This window comes from Gigantopelta aegis, chromosome 6 (genome assembly GCF_016097555.1).
Source record: "Gigantopelta aegis isolate Gae_Host chromosome 6, Gae_host_genome, whole genome shotgun sequence".
Classification (NCBI taxonomy): Eukaryota; Metazoa; Mollusca; class Gastropoda; order Neomphalida; family Peltospiridae; genus Gigantopelta; species Gigantopelta aegis.
Window position 1 is genome coordinate 38084291 of NC_054704.1, and position 25126 is coordinate 38109416.

A 25126-nucleotide genomic window follows, 5' to 3' on the forward strand; every position below is an offset into this window, starting at 1 on the left:
CTAAAAATTAAAAAATACTGGCCTTAACTAACGCATTATACTGTAGACATTTCCGAAGTTACCCAATATATAGCCATACAAATATGATTACATGACCAGGAAGATGTCAAAGATCAGTGAAGATTCAAGCCTCTATTGGTCTATCTAGTCACGCTGACGTACTTTCAAAATGAGGATTCAATCACCCTTACACAAAAATGCTATTGCTATATCTAACAAAGTCACACTGAAGATACTAAACGCACACATGTGAATATGCGTTGAAGACCACCCCATACAATTACACGCAAAAATAAAACTAGTACACAAACACACATACAACACACAACACACGCACGCACGCACACACACACACACACACACACACACACACACACACGTACATACACACGCACACACACACACCACGTACACACACGCACATACACACACACACATACACAATGATACACACACGCACTCACACACACACACACACACACACGCACGCACACACACGCACGCACACATACACACACGCACACGCACGCACATACACATACACACGCGCACACACACTCACACACACACATGAAACCCCACTCTCACCCAAGGGGCGGGACGTAGCCCAGTGGTAAAGCGTTCGCTTGATGCGCGGTCGGTCTAGGATCGATCCCCGTCAGTGGACCCATTGGGCTAATTCTCGTTCCAGCCAATGCTCCACAACTGGTGTAACAAAGGCCGTGGTATGTACTATCCTGTCTGTGGGATGGTGCATATAAAAGATCCCTTGCTGCCAATCGAAAAGAGTAGCACATGAAGTGGCGACAGCAGCTTTCGTCTCTCAATATCTGTGTGGTCCTTAACCATATGTCTGACGCCATATATCCGTAAAATAAAATGTGTTGAGTGCGTCGTTAAATAAAACATTTCCTTCCTTCCTTCCACACTCCCCCAAGAAAAACCTGCAACGGCCACAAACACCTCAACCAAACACGCAACAATAACAACAAGAAGACACCTGTGTCAAAGTTCGAGGTGTCCAACAGTCAACATAAATTTACGGAGCAAAGACATAGTCTGATTGGTTATACTTTGTGCCAGTTTTATTTTGGCTGATACTGTTAAGTTAATATAGTGCTTTTATTTAGTGTAGAGTTGTTACGCAATGTGCGCTAGAGTTGATACAAAATACAAAATGAAAGTGCGATTTTCTGAAAAAGAAAAGAAAAGAAATTTGCTGAGATAAAACATTCTTTCTATATAAAAATAATTTACATTACTTTCTGGATAAAATAACATCATCATCAACAACATGCTCTCACGGCTAAGGTTAAAACAAGCTCTGATGGCAGATTAATTACTTGAAAAAAATGCAATAGATTAATGTAAGTGAGGAATCATTCTGCTTCTATATAACTATTACGACCTATTTGGTATGGAGTCTTTTAAAAACACTTTATCACAGACACGATAGTACGTACCACGTCTTTTGATAGACAAGTCATGGTGAAACATCGGTTGGAATTAAATATAACTCATTGAAAATAACGAGCAAGATCCGTGTTGCGAATGACCGAATTCCACCTGGGCTCTTAACTGATCCACACTGTACCCTGATTATCAAAATCAGGGGACCAAAGTCTAGTAACTTTGCGATATCATAGTGCAATTCAAAAATGCATGCAAGGACGATGCGAATTTGCTCAAGAGAACTAACGGCGGGACATGGCCCAATGGTAAAACGTTCGCCTGGCCGGTGTAGGATTGATCCCCGTCGGTGGGCCCATTGGACAATTTCTCGTTCCAGCCAGGTATGTTCTATCCTGTCTGTTAGATGGTGCATATATAAAAGATCCCTTGCTATAAATAGACAAATGTAGTGGGCTTCCTCTGTAAGAAAATATAACAACATTACGAAAATGTTTGACATCTAATAGCAGATGATTAATTATAAATCAACCTGCTCTAGTGGTGTCGTTAAACAAAACAAACATTAATTTTTTTTTCAAGAAAGCTTAATAAAGCTTTTTCAATTGGGCTACAGATTCTTTCTATTTTTGAGTTAGTGTAACATCTACTTATAAACTACTTATTCTTTAGATAATGATTGGCGGGAAAGTTGACAAATAGTTCTAGTTTGAAGCGATTAGTTTCCAGTCACAGGCGGATCGGGGGGGGGGGGGGGGGGGGGGGGGGACAGGGGCCCGCCCCCCTAAATTTTGTGAGTTATAATTTTATTATATATTAATTTTCTTTTTTACGATCCCTCTCCAAACCTCCCCCAAAGTTCCCTTGACATTCCGCCTCATGTCATTGGGCCCCCCCCCCCCCTAAATGTATTTTCTGGATCCGCCACTGCCAGTATATGGGACAGTGGCAAAGTGCTCGCCTGAGGTGGGATGGCTTGTAAGATTACGATCGATTACCCTCGATGGATGCATTTCTTTACCGAACCAAGCAGTAATCACGACTGGTACATCAAAGGCGTATTCAGGGGGCGATAGGTGCAAAAAGAAAAAAAAAACGAGAGAAAAAAAGAAAAAAAGAAAAAGAAAAAAGAAAAACGAACATTATAACACATGTAGAGATAACTGGTTACAATTGTGCTAAGGTATCTTATAAACAGACATTGCTTTTATTCTTTTTATTAATTAAGCGTTTACTCTCCTAAAATAGAAACGATGCCCAGTAACAAACGCTTTGTAATATGAAGTCGGTAGAACGAACGCCTTGTTTGAATTGAAAGAAAGAAAGAAATGTTTTATTTAACGACGCACTCAACACATTTTATTTACGGTTATGGCGTCAGACATATGGTTAAGGACCACACAGATTTTGAGAGAAAACCCGCTGTCGCCACTACATGGGCTACTCTTCCCGATTAGCAGCAAGGTATCTTTTATTTGCGCTTCCCACAGGCAGGATAGCACAAACCATGGATCACTGGTCGGTGCAAGTGGTTTACACCTACCCATTGAGCCTTGTGGAGCACCCACTCAGGGTGCTGGAGTCGGTATCTGGATTAAAAATCCCATGCCTCGACTGGGATCCGAACCCAGTACCTACCAGCCTGTAGACCGATGGCCTAACCACTACGCCACCGAGGCCGGTCGTTTGAATTGAGGTCATTGTAATATTATGTTATTACTGGTTGGTCGACAGTCATAGAAAACCCCAAACATGGCTGGAGTTCGGATTCATTACATTATTCTAACCTGTTTCTTTATTTTACAAACAGGACCTGTATTTTCTGATTTTGGTGAGAGTTATGTTTATATAGTCTTTGCGTCATAGTTGTGCACTAAGTCCCATAAAACGTGTATTATTATGTTATAAAAATACTACGTTTATGGGTGAAAGATACAGCATAGCTAAAGATCCAATATTCATTGAATGGCTATACTGTAGCACGTTTTGTGTTAAGGTTCAAGCAAGCATTCCCTAACACGCAAATCAGGACCATGTTTTGGGGGTTCGTGAGAGCAAGAAACGATAAGTTAAACATTAAAAAGACAAGCCAAAAACATGACATTTTAAAGTACAGCTGTTAGTTGTATGCCAAATATTTGGGGTCGAATTTACGAAACCCGTTTTTGACTTACATACGTATAACTACAAAGTACATACATTTATAATACTTAAAGGGACATTCCTGAGTTTGCAGCACCTTTTAAGATGTTATCGCCAAAGAGAGACTTTTTAACGATTGTAATTACATATCAAATATATTTTTCTGCATAAAATATTAGTGGCTGTATATTAAACGTGTTTCGGACCGTTCTAATATTTGTACTATGTTAAATTTCATCTTATTTCCTAAAATATAGTTTTTTCGTACGTACGAAATTATTTGAAGACAAAACCCAGTTTGAGCTTCTTACAAATATTAAGACGACCAGAAACACATTGAATATACAGACACTGATATTCTAAACAAGAAAATATATACAATATGCAAGTTTAATCGTAGAAATATTTTATTAGTTGGAAACATCTTACAATGCAGCAAACTCAGGAATGTCCCTTTAAGCATTTGCTTCGGACTTCGTAAATTCGACCCTTGGTAGTTTTGACAGTCTTGTTTGGGAGGAGAAACACGATTCCACGACATATTATTGATTAGCAGCAAGGGATCCTTTTATATACTATCAAATATACCGAATAACTTACACAAAAGACTGTGAAGGTAAAAACCCTAGAGATCCCGATGTGTAATTGCTTACAAAATAGACATATAACTGCTGTTTCATACTTATGTTTTTATTATTGTATAAACTGCAATGTAAGAAATGTAATTTTGTAATCGAATACTATTTCACAATTATTGATAGTTTTGTGTTCAGATCGATTGTTTGAGATGAAGAGTTCTTGTTAATGTTAACTTCAGTTATGAACTGATGCTTTTTATTAAGCTCAGAAATGATTATGATGCCTAGCTGGCTCGTATCTAGGTATCGATTGTTTTTACCAAAAAAACGTAGCATATTGACAAGACTATATAACATTTCAACAAAATACCTGCTGAATATGCTCATTTAATTTTTCCGTTTCCAACCTACTCTAAAATGATCTTGGCGCTTAATTGTTTATATCACCAATTGCCTACTAATTGTGGCATGTCGTTTTCTCAATTTGTTAACCAGTGAACATATGAAAATTTGGGATTTATTGCAATTCCATTCAATTGCCCTCTACGGACTGGTTTTTCACCATTAAACTTCCATTATCAAAAGATAACAACATTTTCATCTCAAAATCACTGATTGTGTTTAACAGGATGTAGGCACTTACTATACAAGTTGTATTAATAATAACAAAAACAAACATGAATTTATCTACAAGAAGAAGAACATTACAATAATCGATATTAATAGCATGGAACCCATCTTCGTTGGACATGGGATGATTGGCATACTGTGGAACTTGACATGGAAATTACGTTGAATTGAGTAAATGTTTTAATATCTAGACACTATAATACATTCTTAACACTGATCCTTACTCTGGCGTTACCATCGTATTAAGTTAACAGACCAGGACAGTCTAACTTATATCGCTGTTGTTACTCTTACTTAAAGTCGCATGGACACTAAGTTGTGTTAATGTACACACCTGTAACGTAGATGGATAAAGTTACGACAAAATGAAACAAGTCTGTAATATTGCAAAGGAGAAATACCCATAAACATAGACTAGAGTTCGTCTCCATAACCGCTATTTCTCACAGGTGCATGCGTTTTTAAAAATATGGAAAATGCATTTTGTGTTATTAGAAACACTTCGTATATACGGAAATGGATAATCTGGATACACAATTGAAGTATTGTCTGATATCAGTTATCAAAAACGACTCTAATAATGAAAGTACTCCGTAGAGTTTAAAAACTAGTGTCTGTCATTTTAAGTTGAACTTCTGTTTGTTATATGATCAATGCATGTAGTGTCACTGAATATGTAACTAAAACATTCAAGAAGACTACAATATAGTATACAAAGCCCACCATTCTACAACACAGTCGTCGACTGGTGGGAACAGGATGTAGCTTTGTGGTAGAGTGTTCGCCTGAGCTGTGATTTAATCGCCATATCAAACTCGAGTTTTTTCTCCCATCCCAACCAGTGTCCCACAACTGATACATCATAGGTCATGGTATTATCTGTTCTGTACATGGGAAAGTGCATATAAAAGATCCTCTACTACTTTATTGTTAGGCGTAGCCTGTTTGACGTCAGTGGGTTTCTTTTTTTCTATCGACCACGTGCCGAAATAACTATGCGGTAGACACACAAAAAAAAAAAAAAAAAAAAAAGAAAAAAAAAGTCGTCCCTTATAAAATTTCTGAGGTATCGTTAAATTTACATTCCTTTCTTTTCCTCAACGGGGGATTTAAGTCAAATATACTTAAAGGGACATTCCCGAGTTTGCTGCAATTTTTAAGATGTTATCGACTAACAGAGACTTTTTAATGATTGTAATTACATATCAAATATATTTTTCTGCGTAAAATATTAGTGGCTGTATATTAAATGTGTTTCTGATCGTTCTAATATTTGTACTACGGTAAATTTCGTTTTATTTCCTAAAAATTATTTTTTCGTACGTACGAAATTATTTGAAGACAAAATCCAGTTTGGGCTTCTTACAAACATTAAAGCCGCACACCCTAGTTCCATCCAGCGAAAATAAATTATAATTTGGTTAATCTACAAACCTGTAACACACTTAGATCACGTTTTTATCAAATGGAGTGAAAAAGCAGGTTTTATATCCCCATGTCCCAATTGCTTGAAATAATTTTGAAAGTTTGTATTCTGATGTCACCGGTAGATGTCGCTCGAAGCACAACAATGCCTACGTCACGATAAATTTCACAGACTTGGGGTGCGTTTCTTTCACCTCTCCTGGACATGTTCCAACTGTTCTGTCCTGGTTGTATCCCCTCTCCAGATATCGTAAGAAAATGTTCACGAACTGTGAAGAAAAATCTCACAAATGAACAACAACAAATCGGATGTTGATTGCGCGAACCGTGCACGAGAAAACAAACCGAACCAAAATGATAACGGTCACGTGGTATACCAACGTCTGTGACATTGAAATGGAAATATCCCCTCTAAAAATAGATTAGACCTTGTCTGCTCAACGTTTTTTTCTCAAACGTGCGCCCGTTTTTCAGAAATACGAAAAATGTATTTTGTGGTATTACAAACACCAGGATTACCAGGATTACCAAAAAACACTTCAAGTGAATGGAAATGTATATTCTAAATAATAAACGGTAAGTAAAGTGCAATTTTATTTGTGAAAAAATGGGTTTAATAGCGAAAAACAACGCCGTAATGGTTAACAACTAGCCGTAACTAGGGTGTGTCCCTTTAAAGCCGCACACCCTAGTTCCATCCAGCGAAAATAAATTATAATTTGGTTAATCTACAAACCTGTAATGTAGTACACGTGTATTTTAAGCATATAGGTTTTATGTAATTAATGTTTAATTTCAGGTTCTTAGAGGAGTATGTACCTTTAAGTATGGTATTTAGTATGTATTTCATTAATGTTTATTTTCAGGCTGTAACAACTACAGGTTGAACAACATATCACTATAATTAAAATTTTATCACCTTTTTCTAGTATTGCCCAGTACCTGTGATATGTTCGTGTATGCTAGTCAACCACGCGTGACCACATCAGTGCAGTCAGTGTGAGCTCTTTTGGTAGCCATAGCTACAATACAAACACCCAAGCTATCTTTAAACTTTGACCCTTGTTCTCTTTCTCTCCCATTGGATAATTAACACTCACATGTATCTGCATGCTTTCTTTGGACTGACAAGACAGCAGAATTATTTAGTATTTGAAGAAAACAAGTTCAGATAAGAGAGAAATAGTAGAAGTTTAATTAAAGGTTAGTATTAATTTGTTATAGAAGATAAACTTAAATAATAATAGTAAATGCCTATTTTTCTATTCCTGGTAATGATTATGAAATAATTCAACATATAATATTTAATAATAAATCTGCCTTTTAATTAGTATGGATTAACATAATGAATGTCAGCCATCTTTGTTTTCTGCTGTCAAAACTATATATTTTATGATTTAAGTGAAGTTTCTGTTTTAGTTGTTTAGCTTATCTGAGTTAATAATTTAGCTACGTTTAATCAATTGTTTTTATGACGAACTACACCAAAGCATTGGTTTTGGAATGAATTAGTTTAAATGTTTTAGTTCTAATGAATATGGAAACCATATACTAAACAATTGATAATTTAATGCAGGTTTCCCCAGTTGTTATGGGAATATATCAAACACAATGCCTACGTGTAATTCATATGGTATGTTAAGCTACAGGTTAAGTCTAATATTTATATATTTGTAATTTTAAATATACTCTTGTAATTTATATCCTTTCTTTCATAAACTCATTAATGATAAAGCTTTATTACGAGAAAAATAATAATTATAATTACAATCATTTAAATAACCCTATTTACTATAAATTATCTCCCCTTTGCTATAATCAATGATTATAATTGGTGGTCACGAAATGATTAATATTATATATATAATGTATGTTAACATGATTAATAATCGTGATGACAGTATTTAGGATAAAGAGGATGATGATTCATAATCATCAGAATGATAATAATGAATAATGACGGTTTTCTATGATTTGTGTGTTTCATTAATATTATGCCCAGGGATATATTTGTATTGTTTTTACCATATTGTTAACGTTTGTGTTTTTAATTCTTGCAGGTGTGTCTTGTAAAAGATGATGCCCTAACCCGTAGCTGGTGTTGTGAACTTTGTTGAACCAAGCTTCACGCACAAAATACTGACTGCTACAGTAACACACTTAGATCACGTTTTTATCAAATGGAGTGAAAAAGCAGGTTTTATATCGATAAATACCATGGGAATCCCCTTGTCCCAATTGCTTGAAATAATTTTGAAAGTTAGTATTCTGATGTCACCGGTAGATGTCGCTCGAAGCACAACAATGTCCACGTCACGACAAATTTCACAGACTTGGGGTGCGTTCGTTTCACCTCTCCTGGACATGTTCCAACTGTTCTGTCCTGGTTGTATCCCCTCTCCAGATATCGTAAGACTTATCAAACTTATTGGTTTTAAGGGTTTGTAACGTTTTGTATTGAGACACTTACTTGTCTGAACTTTATTGTTACTAAAAATGTTCACGAACTGTAAAGAAAAATCTCACAAATGAACAACAACAAATCGGATGTTGATTGCGCGAACCGTGCACGAAAAAACAAACCGAACCAAAATGATAACGGTCACGTGATATACCAACTTCTGTGACATTGAAATGGAAATATCCCCTCTAAAAATAGATTGGACCTCGCTTGCTTAACGGTTTTTTCTCGACAACACGTCTTGTGAAAAAATTCAAAAAATGCATTTCGTGGTTTTACAAACATCAGGATTACCCAAAAGCACTTCAGGTGAATGGAAATGTGTATTCTAAATAATAAAATGTAAGTAAAGTGCAATTTTATTTGTGAAAAATGGGGTTTAATAGCGAAAAACAACGCCGTAATGGTTAACAAATAAACGTAACTAGGGTGTGTCCCTTTAAGACGACCAGAAACACATTGAATATACAGACACTGATATTCTAAACAAGAAAATATATTTAATATGTAAGTTTAATTGAAGAAATATTTTATTAGTTGGAAACATCTTACAATGCAGCAAACTCAGGAATGTCTCTTTAAGAGAAAAATATGCACTAAATTGAAGAACATACAGCCAACTTAAATTCGTCCAGAATACTACAAACTTTACATTTCACTTGTCTAGCTAGCTGGTATTTGGGTCAAGAGTACTGGGTGAACAATAACATCTTTTCACTGGGTCTATTCAGTCACGCGATCAGTATATCAGTATAGCACATGTACACTGAAACATGTTTCACCCATGACTATGGTTGTCATTGAACGTATATAATATGTCGTGTGATTTATGAAACGTTTTTGAAATTGAATAGAGGAACAGGTATTTGATATCGAACATTAAAAACGTCTGGGGAGTATAATAGGTGGTTACAATGCCAGATGTAACTACTGAACATTCTCTGAAGTAGTCAGACTAAGCTCACAGCTAAAGCTGGTGGGGAATGGCAGATGTGTAGCACGTATAGCCACAAGAGACAATCACCTGTCACGGTTGGAGAGACAAGGACAGGAATGTAGAGGCGGACAGCGAACGAAGTTGAAAGATAGGAGTAGCCAGATCAGGAAGAAATTGTATTGAATTCAACAATCTGATTAAAATTAGGTCTACTGGTCTAAGCAGTAGATCTAATAGCATTGCCTGGACTCTCGTGTCATCGTGACATTTCATCTATAAATAACAATTTAAATATCGACCAATTACACATCGCCTTTTATAGCGTTATTCGGGAGCATACAAATTCTAAAAATATCGGGCGAGACTATTTATGCAATAGGCTAACTTGTTGGTCTATTTCAACATTCAAAAAACAGGGGGAAAAGTGCAGTAATAAACTTTGTATTGTATACTAGTATAAACAGATTTTACGGCTATACCATCACGGGTTTTTCGTCTTTAAACGAATTTCATATAAAATTTATATTTAAATTAGTTTCCGGCATACTTCGTAATTCACCCGAATCATTTCGTATACCCTCGGCATAATACCGAATGTTTTCAAATTCTTTTTAAATCACTGGCATGATTTTGCAAGTAAGGTTTTGATTGGTCGAATGAAAGGTCAACTGGACATGAGCTCCAACGGGCTGCTGTTAGATCCACATGTAATAGTGGAGATAATTTTAATTAGATTGGGAATTCAAAGGAGAGAAAGGAAAGGGGCAGTGGGATAAAATAAAATATCTTTATGATGTTGCCTATTGATTGTAATATTTTCACTTACCTGGTAGATACAAAATTTACTTATAAAATGGTACCTGATACAGTATGTATAGTACAATTGCTAACATTTAAAAGCTACTTAACACCTAATCTTAAAACGATGGTCAATTGACCCATCATTTTCTTCTACCTTAGCCGTGAGCTTTTTTTTTAGAGGATACAAGGTTAAAACCCCGTTCTCACTTGAACGATTTTCTACGCGAATTCCGTGCGACCACCAAATCGTACAGGGCGTGCGGGAGTCGCACGGCAGTATGTTGATGATTCGCACACGTTGTAGGGGTGTCGTGTGTATTTCGGACATGTCGCATGCCTGTGCGACATTTTTCAAATGTTTAAAATTATCGTACGGCTGTCTCTAGGTTCGCACAATTCGCATTGGTCGCATAGAGGTTGCACAGCAGTCGAACGGCAGTATGATAGGTGGCACGGGAGTCGTACGTGAGTCTTAAGGGAGCCGAGATGTGCGACTCCCAGCGGACCCCCTGCGACTCCCGTGCGACATCCATCAGACTTCCGTGCAACTGTCGTGCAACCTGTGCAAATCTCATGCGAGCGTATGCGAGCCCGGTGCAGAAAGGCAGTCGCATGGCAGTTGCACAAGTGAGACTGCGCGGGGGACCTATGTAATTCGTACGGGAATCGCACGGCTGTACAATCTTTTAGTCGCACCGCAGTTGTACGAAAAATCGTTCAAGTGAGAACTGGGCGTAACAATTAATTTTTGTTCAAGACGATAAAAAAATCTGGTGGTGTGCACATTTTCCATGTTCTAGGTTGCATTCCTTTTTTGCTATTCAACTTTCAAAACTTGAACATTTCTTTTACTTGTTAGTGACCTAGAGGTTTTCAACCAAAAGACGTTCTAAACTGTTTTTAGCATTCATAGCTGGCAAAGGTTCCAATATTTGGCAGCCACATAGATAGGTTGTGGCCCGGACAGAAGACAGTGACACTGCAAGGGATCTACGCTCTAAATTGGTGTGACACTTGAACCAGTTTCACAGGCCACAATGAAAAGGCTGTCTGGACAATTTAGGCTATACCACTAATATTCATTGTGCTGAAGCTGTCTTTTACAACCAGTGGTATACCAGATTTCATGCATACCACTGAAAGGTTTGTTATTCTTCTGTATGACAGAACCAGCACATGCATGGACACCTACAAGAATAACAGAATGTATATAATCCAACCAAGCAAGGAAACTCTTGAGCAGCATGCCAAGAGGGAGGCTATGTGTAAGGACCAGAAACTGCTACTAATATGCCATCGGACTTGAGGCTGGTAGGTAGTGAGTTCGTATCCCACCCGAGGCAATGATGGATGTTTCATGCAAGTACCGGCTCCAACCCAATATAAGTGCACCGCGAGACACAATGGGTAGGTGTAAGGCCACACACACCGAGTTTCACCCACTTCAGGGGTGCGATTATGGGTGTGTTTCTCGAGTGTATGACCCCACATGGGGGATAATTATGCGGTCTAGGTGTCAGTCAGGTACACGTGTTTCAATGGAATGATTTAGATAAGATGAGATGTTAAAACAACCCGCTATATCAAAAATGAACCATGAAAGGTCTCACTTTTTTCAGTTAATACTTTGAGGATGGGATTGTATTACTTACATTTATGGGTCATAGTTTGGTTAATATATAGCATATGGTGTTTTTAACCACATACGTTAACATTATCGCCTATGGGATTGTATTTGGTATAGTACAACCTTTGGTGTTTTTTTATTTCAACATGTACAATCAGTTTGCTATACCGCCCCACTATTTTAAATAAGTAATAATATCTGGTTGTCGTTCATCATGTGAAGTTTTGTTTATAAAATATACAGTGCACTCTGTATATTGTCACCACGACTGGTATATCAAAGGCCGTGGTATGTGATAACCTGTCTGTGGAATGGTGCATATAAAAGATCCCTTGCTGCTAATCGAAACGAGTAGCCCATGAAGTGGCGACAGCGGGTTTCCTCTCTCAATATCTGTGTGGTCCTTAACCATATGTTCGACGTCATATAACCGTAAATAAAATGTGCCGAGTGCGTCGTTAAATAAAACATTTCCTCCTGTATATTGTGTAATTTCATTTGCTTCTTTTTATCTCGCTACACTTTCGTTTACAAAATAATGTGTATGGGTGCAGATATGCATTAAAACCCCCACCTAAATATGCACTATTCAGTCAAAACCAGAGTTGGAAAAAATATATAGTTTTTAGATCTGTCTACGGCTACGTTTTATCGATAATGCACATTGCAGTATATGTGTTGTTATGCAGTTATGTTTATTTTGATTATTTTATTTGTTTATGTTTTATTATTATTATTATTATTTTTACAGAAAATGTAGCTGTCGGGAAAACGGCTTATCAGAGTTCATATTATGTAACACGTATGCATGCAAGCAATGCTGTGGATGGCAACACTAATCAAACAAATGTAGAATTGTGTATCCTGACCGGCACTAACCAGTCATCTAACTGGTGGGAAGTGGATTTGGGTCAAAACTATTTCATCCATCAGGTCGTCATTTACTTCAGAGTACCCTGTAAGTATTAAAATGTCTTTTAACACACCTGTCTTTGTTGTCAGACCCCATGGTTTTAGTTAAATAATTACATTTGTGTTTGTATAAGGTTTGTTTATCAACGACTCTGAACTTCATTACATTAATATTACACCACAACACTTTTCAAAATTGTAGATTCGCGCATTTAATAATCCTGTCCCCTGTGTCGGTTAGGCATTTTGAATTTAGCAATTTGATTTATATAGCTATCATTATTTTATTAAGATTTTGTTACCTTGAAGATAAAACACTGCGAACACACAGTCTACTGTTTTCAGGGAAATGGAGGCGAAATGGAATCCAGGTATACACCTCTATGATCCCACGACAGATTAAAGATGGACAACCATGTGATCAACGAATCACAGGTAGCATGGATGGAGCAAATATTCCAGATGTGACATACAGAACATGTGATGTGTTGGGGAGATATGTGACACTGTACACAGACATTGATAATAAAGGAACGTGTAACTACTGTTCGGGTTCAGTGGCCATGGACTTCTGTGAAATTCTTGTTATGGGTAAGTAGAATAGTGCTAAGCTCTACATTTGAACAATACTGTATTTATTACTGTGATATAAATAATACAGAATTAATGTTTCATACATGATTTACGTGCTGACTAAACAGCACATTAATTCAATTTGTGCACCATGCAAATATTAAGATTAACATGAATGAAATATTAGAATATCTTCTAAAGCATCCATTAAAATGTATATATGAAGCGAAAAGAAAACACAAAATCGTATATCAATACAAACCATATTTTGACTAACTTGTTATTAAGGTACTGCATTGACCACAGTGCGACAGCATGAACGTTTTCTCTTGTCAGTCTAAACATATGAAATTGTGCAAGCAAGGCCGTCACTATATTTTTTTGTGGATGGGGGGGGGGGGGGGGGGGGGGGGGGGATTTGACTTCGCCTAGACAAGGACCTTTTAAGGCGATGTAAATGTCGCCTATTAAAAATGTGACCTCTTGTTTTCAACAAAGTCATGGATGGATGGATGGTGACGAACTTGAAGAACATCTATTTATAGATACTAATTAAGTGTTAAGTATATGAGAGTTCGAAGTGACACTGGCGCCACAAAAATATTAAATATATAGTGTGTATACCGACGCCTCACTTTTATGAGAACAAATGTAAAATAACACGAAGATGTGAATATAATTTGATCAACTCTATTATAAAGGCATCGTAATTAGCATTCAGGGTTTTATTTGAAACTATTATGGTAACTGTCGGTTATTGTGTATTTCCCTTGGACAAATCCGCTCAGCTGACCCATTGGACAAGGTCTCGTTCCAACGAGTATTCCATAATTGGTATAATTATCAATAATGCCCTATTTTGTATTCAGTATATAAAAAAACCCGCTGCTTACTAGCAAGAGTTGGTTGCCAGTTTAACGACAGGCCATCTTAGTGTCCCCTCTCTAATTATTTACATCAACCAGTACTAGCTCTTGGTGAGAAAATCAGTTTGCCAAATTATCTACAAAACTTTGAAGAAAAGGAGAAATCCATCGCATTTTTCAATAAAAATATCTATCATTAAAAGAAATTATTTCGCCAAATTGAAATAAAATTCAGCAAATGCTTTAAAAATTAAAAGTTGGCGTGTTTGGCGAGTGATAGAGCTAGCCCTACATCCTTTGTCACAATTCATTTCAATTGATTTTCGTGCTTATATCCAACCAAGCACGCTGTCCTGGGCACACACATCTCAGATATCTGGGCTGTCTGTCCAGGACAGCGAGTTAGTTGTTAGTGGTTAGTGAGAGAAAAGAGAGTGTAGTGGTCTTACACTTACCCAGTCGGTTGGAGCCGGTACCGGGTTACGAACCCTGTACCTACAGTCTTATGTCCAATGGTTTAACCACGACACCACCGAGGCCGGTTTTGTTACAATAACACGTTAGATACTTTACGATGTGCTAGGTTGTTGCTAATGGATTTCCGTTCTGTTATACTGGTCGAGGTAAGAGGTATTTCGGAAGCAAACTGCATGACCACTTGATGTTTTGTAGGAATGACACAGTAACTATCCATCAATGTTAATCGGTAGTAGTAGTCTTTGAGGTTTTTCGCTACTCGGTGGCCAATTTCACAAAAGTTTACGTCTGAGACTAGCGGTTATACCGGGCATATATTTACAAGTATTCGACATCTATTGCACGAAGAAAATTACACCATTACGGACGAAATGAAATGAAATATGTGTACTAACTATATATGTTGTATACTATAACAGTAATAAGAATTGCGGTTTAGTCGCAGATTTAAGTTTACGTGCAAAACTACGCTTACGATGTTTAGTGGAATTGGGCCCTGGGGCCTATTTCACCAAACATCGTAAGTTTACGTCTGCTACTAGCAGTTATACCGGCCGTGCGTTTACATGTGTTTGGCGTCTATTTCACGCAGAAAATTGATCATTACGGAAGATGGAACATTTTAAAGACAAAAGAAAATGAAATATGTGTATTTCTAACTATATTTGTATAATAGTTTAGTCGTAGATTTACGTGCACGTGCAAAGTTAGGCTTACGATGTTTTGTGAAATTGGGCCCTGGGCCTGGGCCCCGTTCCACAAAGCTATCAAAACGCTAAGATCACCTTAAGTGCATATGTTAGCTGTGCAGTTACGGTGATCTTAGGGCAGAGATAGCTTCATGGAACGGGGCCCTGGTCTCTAAGTTTAAACCACCCCTCAACAGGTCAATCAAAGACTGCGTGCGTCCTCATAGATACAGTAAACACTAAGTCTTTCAAATAAACTTTATTTCACCACAAAATGTACAGTATACAATACAGAGTTGATGGGTATCTTGATGTATTTATTATTTGGAATAAAATTGAAATTTAGATTGGAGTACAGACAGCCATTACATTCTTTGAGCAGTAATTATTTTCAAATCGATTTTATCACAGTTCTATAGACAGATGATTCAGCCGGTCCATCCTCAAATTGTACTGTCCAGGATGATTCGTGTTACATGTTATAATGACCACGTGTTCGAAACCCACTAGCTACTGATTAATCATAGTGAGAATCTGTGGATTAACACACATTCCACTAAATTAATAAAAAGTTTTAAAAAGTTAATTTTATTTAACGACACTACTAGAGTACATTGATTTATTCATTATCGGCTACTAGATATAAACTATTTGGTAGTTCTGACATATTATCATAAAGAGGAAACCTGCAACATTTTTGTTTCATTAGTAATAAGGGATCTTTTATATGCACCATGCCACAGACAGGATATCACATACTAAGGCCTTTGATATACCAGTCATGGTGCACTGGTTGAAACGAGTAATAGTGCAATGGGCAAATCGATGGGGATCAATCCTAAATTGACCGCTCATCAGGCGAGTGCTTTACCACTGGGCTACATCCCGCCCATCAACTAATACATTTCTTGCATTGTAATAAATGACCTGAATTATAAAAATCTATAAGAATTATAATACAATACAAAAAACAAACAAACAACAAAACAACAACAACAACAACAAAAAACAACAAAACAAAGCAAACAAAATAAAAAACCAAAACAAAACAAACAACCAAAAAGAAACCCGAACCAAACCCAAACATGCCAAACACCAAATAGCCTTAGTGTAAGGTGCATTCAGGTGTTGTTAAATATATATTACTTTCTTTCAAAATGGAATGAAATATTGCAATTCAGAACATTTATTACAGCTGAAGGTAGTACTGGCTTATGAATGAATGGACACACATTAAAATGTGGGTCAAAATGCAGTTTCAGAACTCGTTTATAAATATGGGTATCGAACGATTTTCAAATTACGTTTTTGCTTTGTACGTACTACGTTTTAGCATGTGAACCTAACGTCAAATATGGGTCTAACTGTAACAAGATGTGTGTTGATCGGAAATGTGCTGACAAAGCTTCATCCTGCAACATGGCTGGCACCTGTCACGGAGGGTGCCAAAATGGCTGGAAGAACCCTGATTGTACTCAATTTCAAGGTATCATTTACCTTATTGTTTTACCAATTACATGTTCTGATATTATCTCGCCTCAATATAAACCAATATGTCACAATAGAAGTAATATGTATCAATCACTGCAGACCATGTCTGGTACGTGACAGAAATTGACATTTTCTGATATCACCTTAATATAAACCAATATGTAACAATAGATGTAATAAGTATGAATCGTTGCAAATTATGCCTGGTTCGTCATAGACTTTAATTACATGTTGATGTTTATGCACATTTATTACCACAGCGGGCATTCACCACCGGGGAAATAAAAATCATATTTTCTCACAGAGAAATGATCAGCGGTACACAATTGAAGTCATCAGACTCTGGCAAACATACACATTTCAATTTGCATGTACCTCGCTCAGTTATTGTTAAATTTGTAATAAAATTTTACTTTAATTCATTTCACATTTTTTGAACACAATAAATATAATTTGGTTTTTAAAAATTACCTGTGATCATGAATAAAATACAAAGTTTAGTAATACGTTTTTGTTTACATCATATATATATATATATATATATATATATATATATATATTTGGTATAGAATATAAAAGGTTTTTAATAAATGGAATGACAAACACGGTACCAGTTGTTATCAGATTTGTTCACATACTAGCAAGGTAATGCATTACACGTTATATTAACGACACACACACACACACACACACACACACACACACACACACTCTCTCTCTCTCTCTCTCTCTCTCTCTCTCTCTCTCTCTCTCTCTCGCTCCTTTTTTTTAACTTCTAACTTTACATGGTATTACATCGCATCATATAGTAATGATTATCTGATTATCAGGTCTTTGAAAGACAATACTGGCAAACTAAGTAGAGACATTATAATTTGTTTTTCCCATTTTCAAAGTCGCACATTAATTTGCTCCCTGTAAAATAGGCAGTAATGCAATAAGGCAAAACGTTTTGGAAACATATCATAGGTTTTATACTTTCAAGTGATGGTATTATTGATACTACATGTTAACAAAAGAATGTTTTTGATGTCATGGAAACTCTTGTTTAGCAAAATATATCGATGCGAATCTCTGGCTACAGAACTGCATCATTTTGAAATATAACAATAAATAAAACTTATGTAATGCATGTTATGGAAAAATCTCCATTTCTCCAAAATTATATTCAAAGTAAAGCAATAAGCATTTTATAATTTTCGTAAGAGTGTCTTTTTCCACAATAATGTGTTTTAAAACTTTTCACATTATATATTATATGCTGTTAAATTTACTGTTGAATTCAGATGTGAACGAATGTAGGACCGGAGAGAGTACGTGCGACACCAACGCTGACTGCAAGAATACACCTGGATCGTACACGTGCATCTGTCGAGATGGATATACTGGAGATGGACGAACATGCACAGGTAACAGAAGTCGAGACCTTCCTGCGAAGCAAGTATTTTGAGTAGCTGGTAACAGTCTATATTATACACCTGTAAACCCCCCCCCCCCCCAATAAAAAAAGGCAACAAAAACAAACAACAACAAAACAACAATAAAACCCCCAAACACAGACACACCCATCCCCCAAAAAAAACAACAAAAAAAACCCCACCCCCGAAAAACAAACAACAAAACAAAACAAAAAAACACAATAAAGAACTTTCATACACAGTAAGCATTTGTATTCTTTTAAAAATTAAATGGAATAACAAACACGGTACCAGTTGTTATCAGATTTGTTCACAGACTAGCAAGGTAATGCATGAAACATTAGACACACACACACACACACACACACACACACACACACACACACGTCATGGGCACACAAACACACACATACACGCATATGTATACAATACGCACGTCATAATTATACATATACATTGAAAAAGTTTGTTTGTTTAACGACACCACTAGAGCACATTGATTTGTTAATCATCGGCTATTGGATGTCAAATATTTGGTAATTTTGACATGGAATCTTAGAGAGGAAACCCGCTACATTTTTCCATTAGTAGCAAGGGATCGTTTGTATGCACCATCCCGCAGACAGGATAGCACATACCACGGCCTTTGACATACCAGTCGTGGTGCACTGGCTGGAACGAGAATTCGCCCAGTGGGCCCACCGATGGGAATCAATCCCAGACTGACCGCGCATGAAGCGAGCGCTTTACCGCTGGGCTACATCCCGCCCTTATACATAGAAAGACACAATAAAAGGAATACTTGATATTGTAGACCACATTTCAGTTAATATTAGCGTTGTAGTGTCTGTATGAAGTGCAATAACATTGTTAACTTCCTGACACTATGTATGATTGTTTTCGTTGCAGTCACTCTTTCCTCTAAAACTGTATTCTAACCGGACGTGAGCGACGCGAGCGATGCGATTGATTTCAATTGCAGTATTTATCGGTCGCGTTGTACGCGCCCGGTTATGATTCGGCTTTAGTGTTGGTGTGATCCCTCATTTTCTTCCATCAGTATTCATAGATACTAATAAGAAACAATTCTTAAGTAGGAGGTGGTTATGTTTCCCGGTCCTATGATTGTTTCGGCCTACAATACCCCCACCCCTCTCTCCTTTTTTTTCTAACTTCTAACTTTACATGGTATTACATCTCATCGTACAGTAATGATTATCTAATAAAATAAAATGTTATGTAATGTATGTTATGGAAAAATCTCCATTTCTCCAAAATTATATTCAAAGTAAAGCAATAAGCATTTTATAATTTTCTTAAGAGTGTCCTTGTCCACAATAAATTGTTTTAATACTTTTCACATTATAGACTGCTGTTAAATTTACTGTTGAATTTAGATGTGAACGAATGTAAGACCGGAGAGAGTTCATGCGACACCACGCTGACTGCAAGAATACACCTGGATCGTACACATGCACCTGTCGAGATGGATACACTGGAGATGGACGAACATGCACAGGTAACAGAAGTCGTGACCTTTCTACGAAGCAAGTATTTGAGTCGCTGATAATAGTCTATATTATACAATGTATAACTGTAAAAAAACACCCAAATAAACAACACCTCCCCCAAACCCAAATATACCCCCCCCCCCAAAAAAAAAGAAAAAAAAAGAAAAAAGAAACCCAATAAAAAAATCATACCAGCGAGAACTTTCATACTCAGCATTTGTATTTTTAAAAAATTCGTTAGTTTAGTTTTATATTGGCAATGGTACTAGTGGCATACAGATATTAGATACTCTATTATAGTAAACAGACAAAACGTTACAACGTTGATGATTTTGTTTTCGGAAGGCATAAGAAATATCACTTAGAACCAGAAATAAAAATAAAAAAAATTAACTGCCAATTCCTGTGTATGTGATATGTAATGATTCTTAACCATGGCTAAAAGACGAGTAAACGCAAGTAAGCTGTTAGATTAGCGAGCGGTTTACAAGTATATATATATATATATATATATATATATATATATATATATATATATATATGTATATATATATATGTATATATATATATATATATATATATATATATAGTTTTTTGAAGAGTATATATATATATATATATATATATATATATATATATATATATATATATACTAGTTTGTTACAAGTGATGTAAAAAATCCATGATTCAAAATTTCGTCACATGAAAATAACTTTGAATATAATATTACAAATACGTGTATTATCGTTTCCTCGTAGTTTTTATTTTAATTTTGTTTTAAATGTGCATGATCTCGTATCTCAATCCTACGTAGAAAGCTAATGGTTGGATAATTTGTTTTATTAAACATCTATAAGCAATACTTGATTAGTAGTGTTCGGTCCGAATATTCGAATATTCACTCGCTAATTTGCTATTCAAAATATTCGAATATTATTTTTGAGTATTCGAATATCTAGAGTTTGTAGGTTGTCACGGGGATTCTATAATTCCCGTAACTGAATAAAACACGATTATCAAAATATCTCTCCTAACTGTATATCTATTAGATCTCTCTGTAACAGGCGGTTAAACCCTAGTATGGCTCGTCTCTAGGTATGATCAGAGATACGATCTTATGTAAGGTATATATTATTATAGCACGTTTAGCTCACTAGAAACACAACAAAACACAATACACTTTGGAATCTGTATTAATCTACGCTGACAAATGTACAGCCGTAGTAGTTAATTAATAACAGCAATAATAACAACCCAGAACTGATCACTTAATTAGTTAATCTCTAGGTGTCTAGTTTACACAAATATGCGAATCACTTCACCGTTACACCACACCCACACGTGTGCTAATTGAGAAACGCTTCCAGGAGAAGTTAATTAATAAAGGAATTACAACACCATTCCTAACTGGTTAATTTTAATTAACCCTTACTACTCGTTCAGTAACGTGTGATAATTTAGGAACGCTTCCAGGGGAACTTAATTAATAAAGGAATTACAGCTCTATTCCTAACGGGTTAATTTTTAATTAACCCTAACTACTCATTCAGTAACCTGTAACACAGAATTAATACTGGTACCTATTACAATAAAGACAATAACCTACAGTTTACCTAGGTCGTCTAGGATGACTGGCTAAGCTTTATATTACCAAATACTCGTATAATGTTAGAACAAAAAGTCTACGATTTACTTCGTCAGATGACCGAAGACACTGTCTAAAGAATATTGGTATAATACAGTATCAAAATATTTAAAGTCACATCAATCACATCAAGGTTATACACAGAGCAGAAATGATATTTACCAAAGTCCAAACGGACTAACGTTCCCGGGAAGCTTCCTTTTCGTTTTCCTCGATATCTCTAAAAACTAGCTATTTATTATAAATCAGAATTCGCCTGGGGGTACAAGGCGGTACCTCCCCCTATCATCTGATATTTCACCTCTACTAGAGTCGGTATATTTCTCTCTGATCGTCAGACTTACTGACGCCATCGTCGCCAAATCACGGTCGTCGAAACCGCACTCGCAGAGGTATTACGTAACTACTCGCCACATGGTCTCCACAGCTGGACTAAGTGCATATTGGAATGTCCGATCGCGCGAAGTATTACGTAACAAGTTGCCCACCTGGGCTACGGGCAATGAAACTGCACACGGCCCTCTAACACAATTAAAATCGCCACAGGCGAAACAAATTTAAGCGCATGTTCCGTCACATAGGTCTTATGGGGAAAATGTCTCTATATGAGATGTATAATGAGACGTCTTTAAATTGTAAGATGCGTCCTGCATGCCGTTTGCCACATGCACATGAAATCGGAACATACAGCATATCTCGACTTTCATAATAGACCATTAGTAGTGTCGTCACATGGGTGGCTGGTAATCTAATATATATATTTTTGATAACACAGGAATGGGGTTCATTTACACTAATCAATGTGTCTATTTAAACTCCTATAAACTAAAATTAAAACAAAGTTGTAATTCTGACACTGGAGTTAAATGCCGTTATTTATTCAATTGTAAAGATCAAAATATTGAAAACATAAAAATACTATATAACTAACCCTAGCGTGTTTAAAGTGAAAGGTATGCTGTTTTTGTGTAACGCACCATTATTTAAAAAATATATACATAGTCTTGTGAACCTGTGAATTTGTGTTTTTTCTTCAAACTGTTTAGCTAGTTTGATTTCGTACCCGGTGTTCATTGTTAAATAGAGATATTCTGTATATTTGCATTGTCCGTTTTTACATATTGTAATGTGTCCGAGTGTTGTTAAATAAATACATCCGAGTCTGTTCTGTCGACAGTTCCAAGCGCGTCTCGAAATCATTTAGAGCTGAACACTGTATTTAAAATATGTATAGTACCATAGTTACATTTTTATTCCACACATGATTTCAAGTTTTATAAGTAAGATCCTTCCATGGATCCAAAACATCATTCTAAAATAGGTTTTTAAACGTTTTCTGTGTATACACATCAACATTGACACCCAATATAGTCTAGGCAAATTATCGGAAAACATTTGCACTTGCAGTCGGATAGAAAACAACAACGTAACCATGAAACGTTTAACAATTTTTAAAACCTTTTTGTATTGTTTTCATAATAAAGAAAGTTTAATTCTGTGCAGATCATCTTTCCATATAAGTAAGTAAAATAATTATACTTTATTTAATTTTGATATATATCCATTAATGTTTTGACCACCGATATCCTATTAGAAATAGTTCGGTATTTGCTACGCCATGAATGTTTTCTAAAGTTTCTGTTTTACTTTATTTTGCCAGATTTTGATCCATTTTTAATTGCAAAATATTATGTAGTTGTATATATTGGGTTATTGACTAGAACCTCAACATTTTTGTCACACCAATCTAGACTTAATTGTTAGCACATTTCTACCATGGTATTTCAAGATAATCAAATCCAATAATTGTACGGGGTTTTTTTTAATGCTTAGGCCTTATATATTTGTAAATGTATAAAAAATATGAATACCATTTCTAAGTTAACATAGAGACCCATCTAAATCGGATTGAACCAGATTGTCCAATTTGTATATTCAACGTATAGAAACTGATATTATGTTCATGGGCAATTGTAGATAATTAATGTTTTTTCTTGTTTTATTTCTTTTTATTTCTTCTTTTTTATTGTCGTATACTAGCAATATTTATTCTGCATCCTCGTGTTGTGGGGAGTCTATGCAAACGTGTAGAAAACAAAAGTACTCCTAGATTCACACAAGCAAGAGTATTTTTACATTTTGTTTTAGATCTTCCACAAAAATCTTCAGACACTGTGATCACTGCTTTAGCAGCCACTATGGGCATATTCATTTTGCTCTTTGTGATTTCGATTATCGTCATCATTAGGTAAGTAGCTATATGAATGCATGCTGTATATCGTGTTCCATAAATAACAACAACAAAAATAATATACTACTACTACTACTACTACAATTACCACTAAAACAACAACAACAAATGCAAATACAAAATGAAGTATCCACATTATTTATTGTAAATAGTTATCGTGTTTAATAATAATAATAATAATAATAATAATAACCACAACAATACTACTACTACTATTATTACTAATAATAAACATGCAAATACTACATGAAGTATCCACATCATTTGGTGCGGGACGTAGCCCAGTGGTAAAGCGTTCGCTTGATGCACGGTCGGTGTGGGATCGATCCCCGTCGGTGGGGCCCATTTGGCTATTTCTCACTTTAGCCAGTGCACCACGACTTGTATATTAAAGACCGTGGTATGTGTTATCCTGTCTGTGGGATAGTGCATATAAAGGATCTCTTACTGCTAATCGAAAAAGAGTAGCCCATGAAGTGGGGACAGCGGGTTTCCTATCAATATCTGTGTGGTCCTTAACCATATGTTCGACGCCATATAACCGTAAATAAAATGTGATGAGTGCGTCGTTTAATAAAGCATTTCATTCCTTCCTTCCACATCATTTATTGTAAATAGTTATCGTGTTTTATACTGAAAAGGAGATCACGAATTCCGGATGAGAATCGACTATATTATTCAAGAACGTTCATGGTACATTCTTCAAACTTCCTTAATCGAGTGCATGTTTGATTATCAATATAAAATTTCGTATCTGGAAGAAAATACATCTACAATATCCCTTGTTGCTAGGTGATATATATTTTAAATAATGCTAAAAGATCACATCGCTGTTATATAAAACGATCTATCATATTACATAACATTCATGTCAATAAACAAAACAAGTAGCATTGTTGTATTTTTGTTTATCTAGATTTGTCATGATTGATAGAAAGCGATCAAAACTGACAGAGTCAACTGCAGCATTTTCCGACATAAAACGAAATGAAAATAACCAAACGACAGCAACAGAAGATGTGGGTGTTGACAACACAGCTGGAGGTTCCCAGTCTACAATTTCCAGTCGTTCATCGGAGCAAACCAGACAAGAACCTATAGGAGAACATGATGAGCAAAACACACCAAGAATGCCAGAAAACAGCCAACTAGAAGCAAACCCGTACTACGAGTTAGATGTAGAATCGACTGATCCGCGATCTTCATATGAGAAATTAAATGTGTAAAACCGGAACGAGTATTTTTTATATGCAGCTATTATTCATTCCAGTCATATATATAT

The 25126-nt window shown here is 36.0% G+C and overlaps 1 protein-coding gene across 5 annotated transcripts; it reads left to right on the forward strand.

The window, feature by feature from the left end:
• The first annotated feature begins 3100 nt into the window (after positions 1 to 3100).
• LOC121375623 (sushi, von Willebrand factor type A, EGF and pentraxin domain-containing protein 1-like) lies at positions 3101 to 25126 on the forward strand. Of its 5 annotated transcripts, XR_005958329.1 has the most exons (7): positions 12783 to 12969; positions 13269 to 13514; positions 16862 to 17014; positions 18306 to 18428; positions 19835 to 19956; positions 23742 to 23841; positions 24761 to 24896. XR_005958329.1 is itself a non-coding variant. In XM_041503169.1 (6 exons), exons 1-6 carry the CDS (start codon positions 3163 to 3165, stop codon positions 25068 to 25070), a joined length of 1011 nt encoding a protein of 336 aa, XP_041359103.1. In that variant the 5' UTR covers positions 3101 to 3162; the 3' UTR covers positions 25071 to 25124. The 5 variants fall into 5 exon arrangements, 4 of the variants coding, with proteins under 4 accessions (XP_041359103.1, XP_041359105.1, XP_041359102.1 ...); XM_041503169.1 differs by lacking the exons at positions 12783 to 12969; positions 19835 to 19956 and adding an exon at positions 3101 to 3241 and having other exon boundaries at positions 24761 to 25124; XM_041503168.1 differs by lacking the exon at positions 19835 to 19956 and having other exon boundaries at positions 24761 to 25126.